Source organism: Triplophysa rosa, linkage group LG19 (genome assembly GCF_024868665.1).
Source record: "Triplophysa rosa linkage group LG19, Trosa_1v2, whole genome shotgun sequence".
In the NCBI taxonomy this organism is placed as follows: domain Eukaryota; kingdom Metazoa; phylum Chordata; class Actinopteri; order Cypriniformes; family Nemacheilidae; genus Triplophysa; species Triplophysa rosa.
This window is the reverse complement of record NC_079908.1, coordinates 5,445,517-5,460,233: the sequence shown is the minus strand read 5'-3', so window position 1 is coordinate 5,460,233 and position 14,717 is coordinate 5,445,517. Positions and strand designations below refer to the sequence as shown.

Genomic DNA, 14,717 nt, shown 5'->3' with positions numbered 1-14,717 from the left:
TGACCGTCTCAGATGTTTCTTTCCATTAAGAGGACGTCAGTGTAATGTGTGGATGGTGGAGTCGGTACCTGGTAAGTTTCCAGAGGTTTGTTCTCCATGTTGACGTCCCACACCTTCACTGCGAGGTAGTCGCGTGTCATTAAGTAACGTCCGCTGTGGCTGAACTTTACGTCTGAGATGGAGGAGATGATTTCTGAGAAGAATGAGCGATTACTGGGGTCTTCTGGTTCCTCGAACACTGATGAAGGAAAACAAGATGTGTTCAGTCTAGAATACTTCAAAGGTTTGATTTTATGGTCTTGACCTTGACAACCAACTCCAACCACATAAACATGAATTTGGCCCGGGTTATTATTTTGAGAAGGATCTGGATTACAACTTTTCTTCTTGGTATGGGTTGTAGTGGGTCTCTAAAAGCACGTAAAATTATTTAAAATAAGACAAAACAAGGATTCAAATAAGCTAAAACAATGGAAATCCAAGAGTTTCATATCTTTTGTAATAAATATATAATATTGATCAAAGTGTGCTATTAGTAATACACCTTTTAAACTAAGAATAAGAAAAATAAACTTACAGCCTATTTTTTTGTACATGTAGTTTAAAACTGTACTCAAAATTGACTACTGTTTCACTTAAAGCAGTGGTCACCAACCCTGTTCCTGGAGATAGACCGTCCTGCAGACTGCAGCTCCAACCCTGCTTCAGCACACCTGTCTGTAATTATCAAGCAAACCTGAACACCTTGATTAGATAGTTCAGGTGTGTTTGATTGGGGTTAGAGCTGAACTCTTCAGGACGGTCGATCTCCAGGAGCAGGGTTGGTGACCACTGACTTAAAGTATACCTAAAAGTGGGCCAATTTAGTCAAGTAGTATTAAAGAAGTACATATGAAAGTATGCTATTACAAGTACTTACTACATAAAACATACCTTAAAATATACTTGAACTTTGCAGAAATAAAAATAAAATGAAGTATACTTTGATGTAACGGTCTGTTTAGACCATGGAGGGTCTAGCGTTGACAAATTCTAAATGTCTTCAACCATTGGTTGAACAATATGTAATATTTTGTCTGCTGACAGACTTAAAGGGGATGTGCAACGGTGTTTCATGCATTCTGACTTCTTTACGGTGTTAAACATGCGGTCTTCTCATGCTTGACATGGTCAACTTGTCAAAAAACGAGTTGGACGTATGACGTAGTATTTCTACGAATACACACGATACACTTCCCCAGCGTTCGTATAGGTTTCAGAAAGTTTTTTTGAACATGAAAAACAGTTACGTAACAACTTTTCTTAGTCCCTTATTGGGCAATTCTCCCGGAAAAGCATGCCCACAGCAAGGCAAAAGAAATAGCCCACCCACGCGTCAACCGACGAGCGATAGGAAGAGACGCTTACCATCAAGATTGGCTGCGCTGTGGGCCTGCAGCTCGTTACTCTTGCGATAGTGAAGTTTAGGTGTGTCTGTTTGTTCACGGCATTTCAGTGATGGATGTTATATAAACGGTGGATATAATGCTGGATTTGGAGATCGTTGGAAACTGACTGATAGCGCTAAAAGATGCCGGACATGAACCGCAGGCAGTAAGTGAAACTGATAGATGCCAGCGCTAAAAGATGCCGGACATGAACCGCAGGCAGTAAGTGAAACTGATCTCTGTGTTTTGTTGGCAATGGGTGCGCACGTGCTTTAGTTCCACATCCCCCCCCCCGCACGCGTCATGTTTTCAGAAATAATCGTACAGCTGTATCTGTCTTTTATAAATGCGATCAAACTAAAGACTCTTCGGATATTTGAAGGGTACGATGCTATTCTGTAAGTACTCAAGAGTAACATGAGATATGCAGAAACTCTCCGAGTTACGGCCACTTTAAATAAATAAATATCCAACCCAAAAACCGCAACTGAACTTACATTTGGAGTGGTTGTCACACAGTGCAGATTCTCTCATGTCACACAGTTTTATGGAGCCCTTGCTGCTACTGTACACAAATGTGTTACACTGGTTAGGGTGAAACTCGGCTGCTGTGATCACCTCCGTCAGCTCTTCCATGTTGGCCGGCTTTATGTCCACAATGTCTGATTGAGCAGAATCAAGGACCCACAACATTTCACACCTCTTACATTTTATACACAAACCACATGAAACCCTAAAAATCCTCATCGATCCCTTTCAATAACTCATGTTTGATGAATGTGTATCTGTAAGATCTGGCCCCATACGACATTTTGCTTCAGATCTCCCATATTTCCTAAAGGAGAGAGTAAATCCATAACTGAGAAACTGTAGAAAATCAAGTAATGAAAAGAGATACTGTGGCCATAAAATAACCACAAGAATCTGTTGGTGTTGGCAGTGTGAATCCATCATGAGCGTGTTCTTACATTTACAGTGCGAGCTTTGGTTAACAACAGGCTTTGTCCATCCAGATCGAGCCCAATAACAATCTATATGGACTGTCCACATCTTCTCATTTCAGCTCTGCAGGGTCCTTCACAATGGAAATCAATGATGATCAATAGGCGCATGTGATCGTGTAAGCCAGACACTATTTACCCTTGAGAAGGCATGGCAGGGGTCGTGATTAGTGTCGGACACTTGATAAAGGGTAATGAATGTAATGTCTATAAGAATTAAGTGACAGCACCGTCCACCGGTGGTTTACTGGTTTTCATCGTTGGTTTAGCAAAATCCTTTGTTCTTGGCTTAGTAACAGACGTATTCCAGTATTGTTTGTATCTAGGTAGAAACTGACTTGGCCAATAATAAAAACGCTTCAAACGTGGCTTACCCAATTAGAATTTACAATCATAAATATCAGTTTTACATAGTCAATTATATACATGAATCCAAATTTTACTTCTACAAAGACAAAACGGAAGAGTCTTTCTAAATTATGAAAGGATACTAAAGCTTCGGTTTGTGATCTCCAGGTTCCACAGGTTGATCCTCAGGTCATCTGTGGACATGTACGTCTCATAGTCGCTGTTGACTGAGATGGAGTTGATATGGTAGGTGTGTGCGTTAGAGAAGATGCGGCGAGGTGTTGCCTCCACCATCAGGTCCATGGGCCTCAACACAGGCACCTGACAGGGTACAAAAAAGACAAATCAATATTTGTCAATATAGGAGAGCCAGGACTCAAACTCAGGTCGCCCGAAGCACTTTTGCACAATATTTTGACTCGCTGTCCACTCGGCACCCACATAATAACTTATATTAACATTTTCATTAGCCAAATTTATTCTTTCACTAGAACATTTAAGCCATAGTATTTTACACAAAGCTTTTACCACATTATACTATGTTATATACTGTATGTATTTCTGATTGGCTGAAACCCAGCTAGCACACGTACGGCTGTAAGACGTCTGCTAAAGGTCTGGAAAACATCTGCTGTGTGTAAACATCTGCTAAAAATCTTAGAAAGAGCAGTTTTACATCCATTCTAAATCATAAACATCTTACAGACATCTAGATGTCTATATGACGTCTCTTGAGACGTATTGCAGATGAGCAAACTATAGGCCCTATCGTACACCTGGCGCAAATGTTTTTGCTAGTTTCATCCCGACGCAGTTCTCATTTTCCCGTCATGTGCCACGTTGTTTAAATAGCAAATGCATTTGCACTCATTTTTGTGCCCATGGGCGTGCTGGTCTAAAAAAGAGGTGTTTTCAGGCGCATTGTTGGCACGTTGCTAGTTTGAGGAACTGAAAATAGACTGCGCCATAGACCAACTCAAACCTGGTCTAAAGTCAGTGGCGCAATCATTTTTTTTATTTAAAGAGCGCGTTAGTAGAAAATGCGCCTCTGGGCAGGTCCACATACAACGCACTTTCATTTTACTTATTACACAGGGGAAAGCGCAGCAGCACACACAACGTGCCAAATATATTAAAATATATTAAACATGCCATATATAAAAAAATAAATGGAGTACAATGTAGAAGATTATTATTGTGTACATAAAGATAAAAATCCGGCTTGTCCTGTAGATGGTCTGCCCGCGCGCTTTAACCTCATGCACGAGCAGATGCGTTTCCTCTCTAGAGAAGCGTCCAGTCTTTGCTCTTGCAAATTCCGCCGTGTAAATAGCGTCTCCGCCATGGCGCGAGCGCAACTGGCTCTTAAAGGGAATGAGAGATGAGACTCTGATTGGTTTACTGGACGTTACGCCCAAAACACACCTATTACTCATTAAAAGAATTGGGACAACCCGTTTAGACCATGCGCCTGGGCGCGCCGACCGTTTTCCCGCCGTTAAACTAGCAAAAGTGGATCCGGACATGCCCTGAGTGCACCTGCGCCGTGCGCTTTAGACCATGCGCTTAGATCGTTAAAATAGGGCCCTATGTCTTGCAGATGTAAAATAGACGTCCAATAGACGTCTGCCATATGTTTGTGTGCTTTTAGGGAACATTGTACCGACCAATCAGCATCCACAACTGGAACTATATGTGACTATATAACAAAAATGTGGACAAAAAAAAAAGATACGTTAAACCTACTGAAAATCCAATACGTGCAACAAAGGATCTACACATCAAAGAATGACCACTTTGGCAATATAAATACTCCTTCATTCTCTCATAACCACACCTGCATCCACCAGATCCCAAAACTACACTGTCAAGACCTGAAGATGCGTGGAGTCCCACAATGCACTGCAGTAACAGGAAGCAAGCAGAGGTCTTTAATCATGACTAAACTAGGGCCGGCGCTCTTACATGTGCTTCACGGCAGGGGCGGTGCATGACGTGCTTTAATGACAGACACGGCATGGCAGAGCGTGTCCTGTTCACTAAAGACATGATGAACCAGCGGTGGGGGTGGAGGAGGAGGAGGCAGGTCATTATCACCTCACACATGGGAACTCCGTCCTTATTTCCATGTGAGGTGGGGGTTGGGGTGTGGGACACCCTATTGTTTATGTTTACCTGCTTAATTCAGATTTTACTACTTTTACTACCTCATTAATTACTCTCGAGTCAAATTTTTATGGCAGGCCATTATTTTTATAGAAATGTAATGGAATACATTAAAATTTGTATACATTGGATGAAATTGATATACAAGTGTACATTTAATACAAAACAGTAGAAGAAATATTACCGATATGCATACTTTACAAATGTATCTTATAAATTTCATAATTTAATCATTTTAATATTTTTTCATGTTACAGTGCAAAGAAATAGTTCATTTTCTTGAAATTGCACAATATTATTCGGAAGGTCTTTATTCTTGCCTAATGGAAAAATATGATAACATTGTAATTTAAATTTTTTAAGTATCTTTGTTATTTTATTGTGACTTTATTTTTTTACGTTCCAATTTGATTTTATTGTATCTGTTTGTGTTTTTTTTCTGTAAATAATTTCTATTTAAAAGCACTTTGAAATACATAATGCACTATTTAAATGACATAACTATAGGGTTAAAAAATAAATATTTTTATTTTTTCCCGAGTGACCACTGTCACATATAACTGCATGTTAACTTAACCGTAATAACATATTTGTACTGCATTTTCTTTGCTTATGCAGATCACGTGCATGCATTACACTACATGTGCCTTCTGTAATAAAAGTGTCCCATTGAGTGTAACGTCATGAATTCAGTTGACAGGTGCGATCTGTGCTGATTGAAGCTATTATTTCTCAATCAAGCATAGATTAGGTTTGACTACTGAGATGTTCAGACATTCATGTCACAAGGGGGGCTGAATATGTGCCACACTACATTCACACCAAATACATCATTCATATCTTCTGCATTGCAGATTTTTCATATAAGATATGACGGAGCGCATTGAAATTCATCACATTATCATAAACCAACATGGGTTCTGAGCGACTGTGCGAGCAAGAAAATGTGTATTTATGCATTTGTATGTCAATGAAAAATACAAATATACCACAAATCTACATCCTCTTTTCTTTGTGGTGGTCAAAGCACAAAATGCACGTATTGTTCTAAAGATATCTTAAATTTTGTTTTATTGGCAACGACAAGCCCCTCCGCCGCCAGAAATGATTTCCTGGGTGAATCTGTGTGTTTGGGAGGCAGTAAACACAGTTAGCACCTCGTAGTGCTGGTGGGGGGGCAGATGTACCCTGCGGATTGCCCGTGAGGGATCCACCCTCTTTATCTCAGTCTCCTCTCTGCTCAGTGTGTGTAAAGTGATAAATGCCCTGCTTTTGCACACACACACACACACGTGGGAATACATTTCAGGCCCTCCAGCTTTGGTCTCCTGTGGGCTGAATTGTTAGTTAAAGAGAGAACTGCAGTCTTAAACACAATACAGCCGTCTCTGGAAAACTGCTAAATATCATGTAATACCACCATATCATGTGTGAAGCGGTGAGAATTCCATGCAAAATGAATAATGGATGCAGGACTAGATACCTGGATCTGCTCTAGATTTAATGCAAGGTTTTTTTTATTTATGTTCATATGAATTAATATTATTATTTTTCTGTATAATAATTGTATTAAATAAAAGATTTGTTGAATATGGTTGTTTGTTCATTTTATTAAATAAACAATTTGTTGAATGGGTCCTGTAGTTTTGTACATTGACATCTAGCGGTTGAGCTTGGTATCACAGTCTAAATTCAAAATATTGGAGAGACAAGTAACGGTTCAGTTTCTTTTGCTTGTCCTCATAAATAATCTCCAGGCACTCTATTGTTTGTGAATGTGTACCGGAAGTTAAGGGCAGTCCACGAATGTGCGCATGCGCAGTAACGTTTGTTTACGTCGTCACTTTGAAACCGTCTATAGAAGAACAAATTTCAAGATCAATCCATTTCTGATGGACAAAATCCTGCCAAAGTCCTGCCATGTATTTGTGTTAATGTGCCACTTAGATGAATGCCGTTGCCTAGCATCCATCTGGCGAATCTCCGCTCTCTACCCAACAAAACGGACAAACTCCTGCTTTCCCGGTTTAACAAGGACTTTTCTAACTCTGCTGCTCTGTGTTTCACGGAAACCTGGCTGAACGGCGCCATTGCAGACAGCGCGTTACAACTTCCTAACTTCCAGCTGATCAGAGCAGATCGCGACGCGGAATCAACGGGGAAATCGCGCGGCAGCGGGACATGCTTTTACATCAATGAGAGGTGGTGTACAGATGTAACCGTGTTAAAGAAGATGTGCTGGTCAGATCTAGAAACACTCTTCATTAACTGCAAGCCGTTCTACTCGCTGCGGGAGTTCTGTTCGTTCATTCTCGTGAGTGTTTACATTCCTCCGCAAGCACACGTGAGCTCAGCTTTACAGAAACTCGCTGATCAGATCACAGACACAGAACAACAACACCCGGACTCTGTTTTAATTATTCTCGGGGACTTTAATAAAGCAAATCTCTCCCGCGAACTGCCAAAATACAGACAGCACATCACATGTCCCACCAGAGACAGTAATATATTGGATCACTGTTACACAGCAATAAAGGATGCATATCACTCTGTTCCACGAGTAGCTTTAGGACTCTCTGATCACTGTTTGGTTCATCTTATCCCGTCCTACAGGCAGAAATTTAAATCTGCAAAACCTGTATTAAGAACTGTTAAAAGATGGACTATTGAAACAGAGCAGGATTTACAAGCCTGTTTCTCTTTCACTGATTGGACTGTTTTTGAAGCTGTTGCCACCGATCTGGACAAGCTGACAGAAACTGTAACTTCATATATCAGTTTCAGTGAGGATATGTGCATCCCTACCAAGTCTTATCTAACTTACAACAACGACAAACCGTGGTTCACGGCAAAACTCAAACCGTGGTACACAACAACTAGCTGACGACTTGAACAAGTTTTATTGCCGGTTTGAAAAAACACCCCACACCCGCCCTGAACACCTCTCCACACAACCATTCACACCTTCAGCAACCCCCCTCTCTCCCACACCTACAATTCAGATCACTGAAGAAGATGTGCGCCAGGTCTTCAGAAAGAACAAAAGAAGGAAAGCACCAGGCCCAGACGGTGTGTCACCAGCCTGCCTAAAAATATGTGCTGACCAGCTGGCCCCCATCTTCACACAGATCTTCAACAGATCACTGGAGCTGTGCGAAGTCCCCTCATGCTTCAAACGCACCACCATCATCCCAGTCCCAAAGAAGCCCAAAATTACTGGACTTAATGACTACAGACCTGTGGCTCTAACGTCTGTGGCCATGAAATCATTTGAAAGACTGGTTTTGGACTATCTGAAGGACATCACTGGTCCCTTACTGGACACCCTGCAGTTTGCCTACAGAGCAAACAGGTCTGTGGATGATGCTGTCAACATGGGACTGCACTTCATCCTTCAGCATCTGGACAGACCAGGGACCTATGCGAGGATCCTGTTTGTGGACTTCAGCTCCGCTTTTAACACCATCATCACGGACACCCTTCAGAATAAACTGGCACAGCTCTCCGTCCCCACCACTGTCTGTCAGTGGATCAACAGCTTCTTGACAGACAGGCAGCAGTTAGTAAAGCTTGGTCAATTCAAATCCAACACCTGCACCATCAGCACTGGAGCTCCTCAGGGCTGTGTTCTCTCCCCACTGCTCTTCTCCCTTTACACGAATGATTACACATCTAAAGACCCCTCTGTCAAGCTCCTGAAGTTTGCAGACGACACCACACTGATCGGCCTCATTCAGAACGGTGACGACTCTGCTTACAGACAGGTGGTCAAGGAGCTGGCTGTCAGGTGCAGTCTTAACAACCTGGAGCTTAACACGCTTAAAACTGTTGAGATGATCGTGGACTTCAGGAGAAAGCCCCCTGTTCTCCCCAAACTCACCATCATGAACAGCACTGTGACTGCAGTGGAGTCATTCAGATTCCTGGGCAACACAATTTCTCAGGATCTGAAGTGGGACACTCACATTGACTCTATTGTTAAAAAGGCCCAGCAGAGGCTGTACTTCCTTTGCCACCTGAGCAAGTTCAACCTGCCACAGGAGTTGCTGAAACAGTTCTACTCTGCCATCATCGAATCTATCCTCTGCACTTCTATAACTGTCTGGTTCAGCTCAGCTACCAAATCTGATCTCAGAAGACTACGGAGGGTAGTCCGGACTGCGGAGCGTATCATTGGTACAACCATCCCCACTCTCCAAGAACTGTACTCGTCCAGAATGAGCAAAAGGGCTGGTAAAATCACTCTGGACCCCTCACACCCAGCATCGACGCTACAGAGCACTGAGCACCAGAACGACCAGACACAGGAACAGTTTCTTCCCTCAGGCAATCCATATTATGAACACTTGACATTAAACGCGGAACACACAACTCTATATTACATTATTTATTCACCAAATTTGCACATATCAGACCTGTACATACATAATTGTCTATATTGTATATTGTGTTTTTGCTGTTTTGTACATTTCCTATTTCTATATTATTGTATATTATTTTATTTTTTTATCATCTGTGTTCTGTCCTGTTGCTGTCTTTCTGTTGCACTGTGGAGCTTCTGTCACTATAACAAATTCCTCGTATGTGGAAACATACTTGGCCAATAAAGCTCATTCTATTCTATTCTAGTGGAACCAAACAGAATCTCAAGATAATAAAATCAAAACAGTTTCTGTTTTCCAATGCTAAATACTGTCAAATAGTGGTGCAACGGATCATCATTGATCCATGATCCGTTCGGATCAATATCTTCGGTTCGGCACACACGTGATCCGCGGATTGATTTATGAAAAAAAAGTTGTGCGCATGTTCAGTCCACACACAGCGTGGTCATGGCGAGCGGAGGAACGGAGGAGCTTAAACGCCCCGCGTCATTTAAATCCCCTGTATGGGAGCATTTTGGCTTCCCTGTCAAATATAATGATGAAGGAAAGAGGTTAGTGGATAAAACCGTGACGGTGTGTAGGCACTGTAGCACAAGAAAGACATATGACAGTGGAAACACATCAAGCATGGCCACGCATTTGAAGCGACATCACCCCGGTGTTTCACTGACAGGAGTGAAAACGAAGGCTGCTCAACAACCGCTTATCACCGCGGCATTTAAGCAGCCCCTTGTTGCACAATCAGACCGGGCTAAAGCCATCACAAACGCTATCGGTGTGTTTATAGGTGCCGACATGAGGCCATATTCGGTTGTGCAAAACGAGGGCTTTAAACACATGCTGAAAGTGCTTGAGCCACGTTACGACATCCCGTCGCGTACCCACTTCAGCGAAAAGATTGCGAAGTTGATTTTATATATTTTAATTTAATAATTTAAAAGTGTTAATAAACAAAAAGACAAAACTTATGTTTATTTGTCTTGTCTTTTTTTTTTTTGCTGATCCGAAAAATTATCCGATCCGTGACTCTGATCCGAGAAACGATCCGAACCGTGAGTTTTTTGATCCGTTGCACCCCTACTGTCAAATAATCCCACCCCAACCTCACACCATTGACTGATACAGAGCAAGTTATAGTTTTGAATAAAGATTATAAAGACCATACCTTTTCCCTTAGAATATCCCATCATTCATGTAAGACAATTCAAGCTGAATAAAGAAAAAAGCTATCAAAAATGACAAGAGCACCCCTTACGAAGCAAAAGTATATGGGAATATACTGGAAAATATAATCCAATACATTAAATGATACATTTCCATATTAGAAGTGCTTATATTTTTCAATAAATGAAAAGCGGCAATTAATTGCGTATTATTCCATCTATTTTATTCGAAAACATAAAATAATGCATTGCTAATGTTAATGTACAGTTGCAGAAAAAATTAAGAGAGCATTTCAAAATTATTTTCAGTTTTTCTTAATTTACTTTTTTTTATAGGTATGTGTTTAGGTAAAACGATCATTTTGATTCTGAAACCAACTAACAATATTTCTCCCAAATTTCAAATAAAAATATTGTTTCTATTTGCATTTATTTGCAGAAAATGAAAACTGGAGAAACAGGTGAAAACAACAGAAAAGATGCTCTGTATTTTTTCAGACCTCAAATACCGCAAAGAAAACAAGTTCATATTTACTTTTAAGCAAGACAACAGTCATATTTCTACATGTATTTAGGAAAATAACAAAAAAAAGTTGATATGTGATAACCTGGATTTTATCACAGTTTTCATGTGTCTTGGATTGTTTCACAGTTTTCATTGCTGTTGGATGAGTTTGTCACTCCTGAGGTTTGATTTTGTTGAAATTCAACAGACACTGGACTGGAGTGACCACAATACATCTAGAAATGCTGAATACATTTGAAATGCTCTGTTAACTTTTCTTGCGGCTGTACTATATAAAGGATAAATACAGGAAGGAAACATAAAAAAAACGATTTTCTTGCTTCAATCTCACAATTCTCCAGAGAGAAAAGCATTACATGAATATCTGACATTTATCAGCTGCCCACAGCTATAGCAGCAGGTCACACCTGGACACGTTTCACTTTCACGTTGTGAATCCACACAGACAGATGCACAGGACTCAAACAACAGCAAAGGTCCATCAAATATTTCAAGACCACGTCTGCACAACACTACACACCATAGCCCATTCCCTGTCAGCTGCATCTGGCGAGATATGAAACTCCCTCCAACCCATAATCCTCCTCTGGTGTGCAGGGAATAGCCACATTCACTTTACAACAAGCTATAGCTGCCAAACTACATCAGAGCTTGTCCTTGTTTTATTTTTATTCACATACTAGAGCCAAAACATTAAGACGTACTGTACCCATTCTCCATCTGATGTTTTGTTTGTGGTGGGTTTGTCATGATTAGATAATGAACCAGGGTTAAAGTTAAGTTTAAATGAAAACACAGTCTTACCCTCAGAGCCGTGATGGTGGTGGGGTCCCGGATTCGTCCTTCTTCATCCTTCAAGTTGTATCCCTCCGGTCGTTTATCTCGCTCGCTAATTTTCCAAAGCTTCACAGTTTTATCTGGACAAGGAGATGAGTGCCAACATGGCAAAGAGGAATCAGTGTGTGTGATGTTAGGATCAGGGAAAACTTTGCAATCTGCTAATTCAATGGAAACCCAGCAGGACACAAACAGACGGGAGATAAATCAACAATGATCAATGTCTCACAATTAACCGGATTAAACCTGCTGTGGCCAATATCCCTGACCACTCCAAAACCTCCAAAAACAGCACTCTGTTGCAGAAAACTGACAAAAGTTTGTATCTAAAGAGCTTGCTCTCAAATCAGTGTACACTTGCAATATTCTGAAATTACTATTATTTTCCTGCGAATATAGACCAATTTAAAACTAAAAAGAAATAGAGACGCTCACTACTCAATGGCTCTCAGTCACCAATTTAATAATACTGATATCCAATTTAATATGAATTAAACGAATAGATCACCCCAATATGAAAAATCTCTCGTTTCATTGAGATATAAACAATATTAAAAATAATTGGATAATCACCAATTAAAATGTTGAGCTTATTTAGCAAAAAGTAAAACGCACATTGAGATCTGAGTGCTAAATACAAATATGGGAACTTTGGTAACTTCAAATATTGCTGGTTCTCACATCATGACTAGTTGTCATTACACGCGTCTCGTCACGAGAGATGAAAACTAATGACATTTTAAGACCCGATTCACATTTCGCGTTTTTTCCACGCGCATATTCGTTATTCGTATTTCAACTTTCAGAGTGTTCATTTGAAGAGAGAAAGCAGCGCTGCTTGCGTTTTCCACACGGTTTTAGACGCGAAATATGAATCGGGCCCAAGTTATCAATGTTGCCATATTGGAATTTAGCACTTGCATTTGCTTGTAAACATTTCAATTTTGCTAAATAAGCTCAAATGTGCATTGTTTTCTCTTCACGTCACAAGACATTTATTAACCCATTGGAGACGTATAGATTACTTTAATGATGTAACTACTATGTGAACTATTCCTTTAAATAAACACATTTCTGGTATGCACTTGAATATCACTGATGAGGCTGTTGAGGTACAAGACAAAACATCATGTACTGGAGACCAGGATCCATTTTTAGCATGAATGTGAAAACTGTCGGTTCAATCCAGTAACTAGCAGTAGGTATCATTGGGTTTGCTCACCGTTGGTGGAGAGGAGAAAATACGCAGCGTTCTGTTGAGGCAGCCAGCGGATCTTATTGATCTTCTCTTCGATCTCCAGGCTTTTCAAGTAGTCGAACTCGGGCTCATGGCTCTGAAAGGTGCTGTAAACATTGTACTCGCCTCGCCGATGAGGCTGGTTCTTACTCTGCAATAAAATAAAAGTGAAAAACAAGACAAAACCGGTCAAGAGGGACAATGCAAATCAAAAGAATAAAAACATACAGTATACTACCGTCTAAAAGCTCAGGTTCTCTAACTTAAGCTTTATTTATTTTATTAAAATTTTAGAATAATATCAAACCCAACAAATCTATAAAAATAACACAATAGTATGAAATAATGGGTTAATACATATTTTTTTCCTTAAATAACAAAACTACAGAAATTAGGTTAAAATCAATACTTTGTTAAATTTTATTATCTTCAAAGTAGCCTTTTGAATATAATTTGTATTTTATCATGCAGCTTCTTAAATTCTCATCTTAGGATGCTTTTGAAAGGCGGGGTATACGATTTCCGAATTATGCTTGTTTAGTCAAAGTCGGGCCGAGTACCAAAACAACCTTGTAGCCAATCAGCAGTAAGGTGCACAGTGCACAGGATGGACATTAGTCGAGCCAAGCGCTGACGAAAGTGAAAGATGGGGGTAGGGGTGTGTTTGTTTCGGTGATTTGAACATCAACAACGGCTAAGAGAAATCAGACACCCCGCCTTTAAATATTACTGAATGAATTTACATCTATTCTGGCCTCCTATTGGTTTTTCATCCCATGTTATCCCCTTCTGAAATTACCGATACAATTTTTATAGAGTGTATTATAAACTGTAAATTGTGAATCAGGGTAAGGTAAGGAGATGGGTTTGAACACTGATCTTTTATGTACCATTTTTTGTTTTGTTTTTTAACCCAAAAAAGTTCCGGATTGTACCATTAAACACAACCTTCTATTACATCCCTCTGCGTTAGCATCACCTGGCTGCCATAATTCATTTTTTTTAAATTTACACCTAAAATTACTTCACGCCTAAAATGTTATGATTCTATCCCTTTTCCTGACGTAGACGTGAAACAGGTCGTGATCTCAAAGCACAAAGGTGGTCCGGGGTAAGAGGAATATCTCAATAGCAATCAAAGCATGCAAACCTTCAGGGTCAAATCTCACCTCGGGAGGCATCTAAATCAATAAGCAGAGTTCAGGCAGAGAGAAGACGGGGGTATTAATGGAAACGGATTTGCCCTCTGTGGGAGTGAGGGGGTTAAAGGGGGTCTGATACAGAGTGGGTCATGAATCATGGTGTGAGGATTAACAGACACTGTGAAATCTCTTTAAAGCTGATGCCGCTGTGATAGGAGGAGGGGTTGACAGCAGGGTTTCACACGTTTGTGCTGCTAGACAAAACATTGCCTGAAACAAAAATCTGACTTTCCAGACGCCACAGAAGATCGTATAGGACCAACGACAAAAAACAAAGTCGTGCAGAAGATGGTATATAGGACCAGCAAACAAAAACAGTAGAAAACATGCAGAATAAATAGCACTCATGTTCCATAAATTCCAAGTAAAAGATTTTCTTTGTTATGGACATATTCTGCCATTTTTAACTTTGAGGTCTGTGGGAC

At 40.4% G+C, this 14,717-nt stretch overlaps 1 protein-coding gene across 3 annotated transcripts in view; it reads right to left on the bottom strand.

Annotated features, from left to right (window-relative positions):
- ppp2r2bb (protein phosphatase 2, regulatory subunit B, beta b) overlaps nt 1-14,717 on the bottom strand; it is a 68,889-nt gene that overhangs the window by 2,422 nt on the left and 51,750 nt on the right. For all 3 annotated transcript variants that reach the window (XM_057359704.1, XM_057359705.1, XM_057359706.1), the window contains exons 3-7: nt 13,076-13,241; nt 11,821-11,933; nt 2,920-3,097; nt 1,925-2,089; nt 69-238 (exon numbers count right to left, since the gene is read on the bottom strand). In XM_057359704.1, coding sequence (XP_057215687.1) covers nt 69-238; nt 1,925-2,089; nt 2,920-3,097; nt 11,821-11,933; nt 13,076-13,241 — 792 coding nt within the window. The remainder of the gene's footprint in view (nt 1-68; nt 239-1,924; nt 2,090-2,919; nt 3,098-11,820; nt 11,934-13,075; nt 13,242-14,717) is intronic.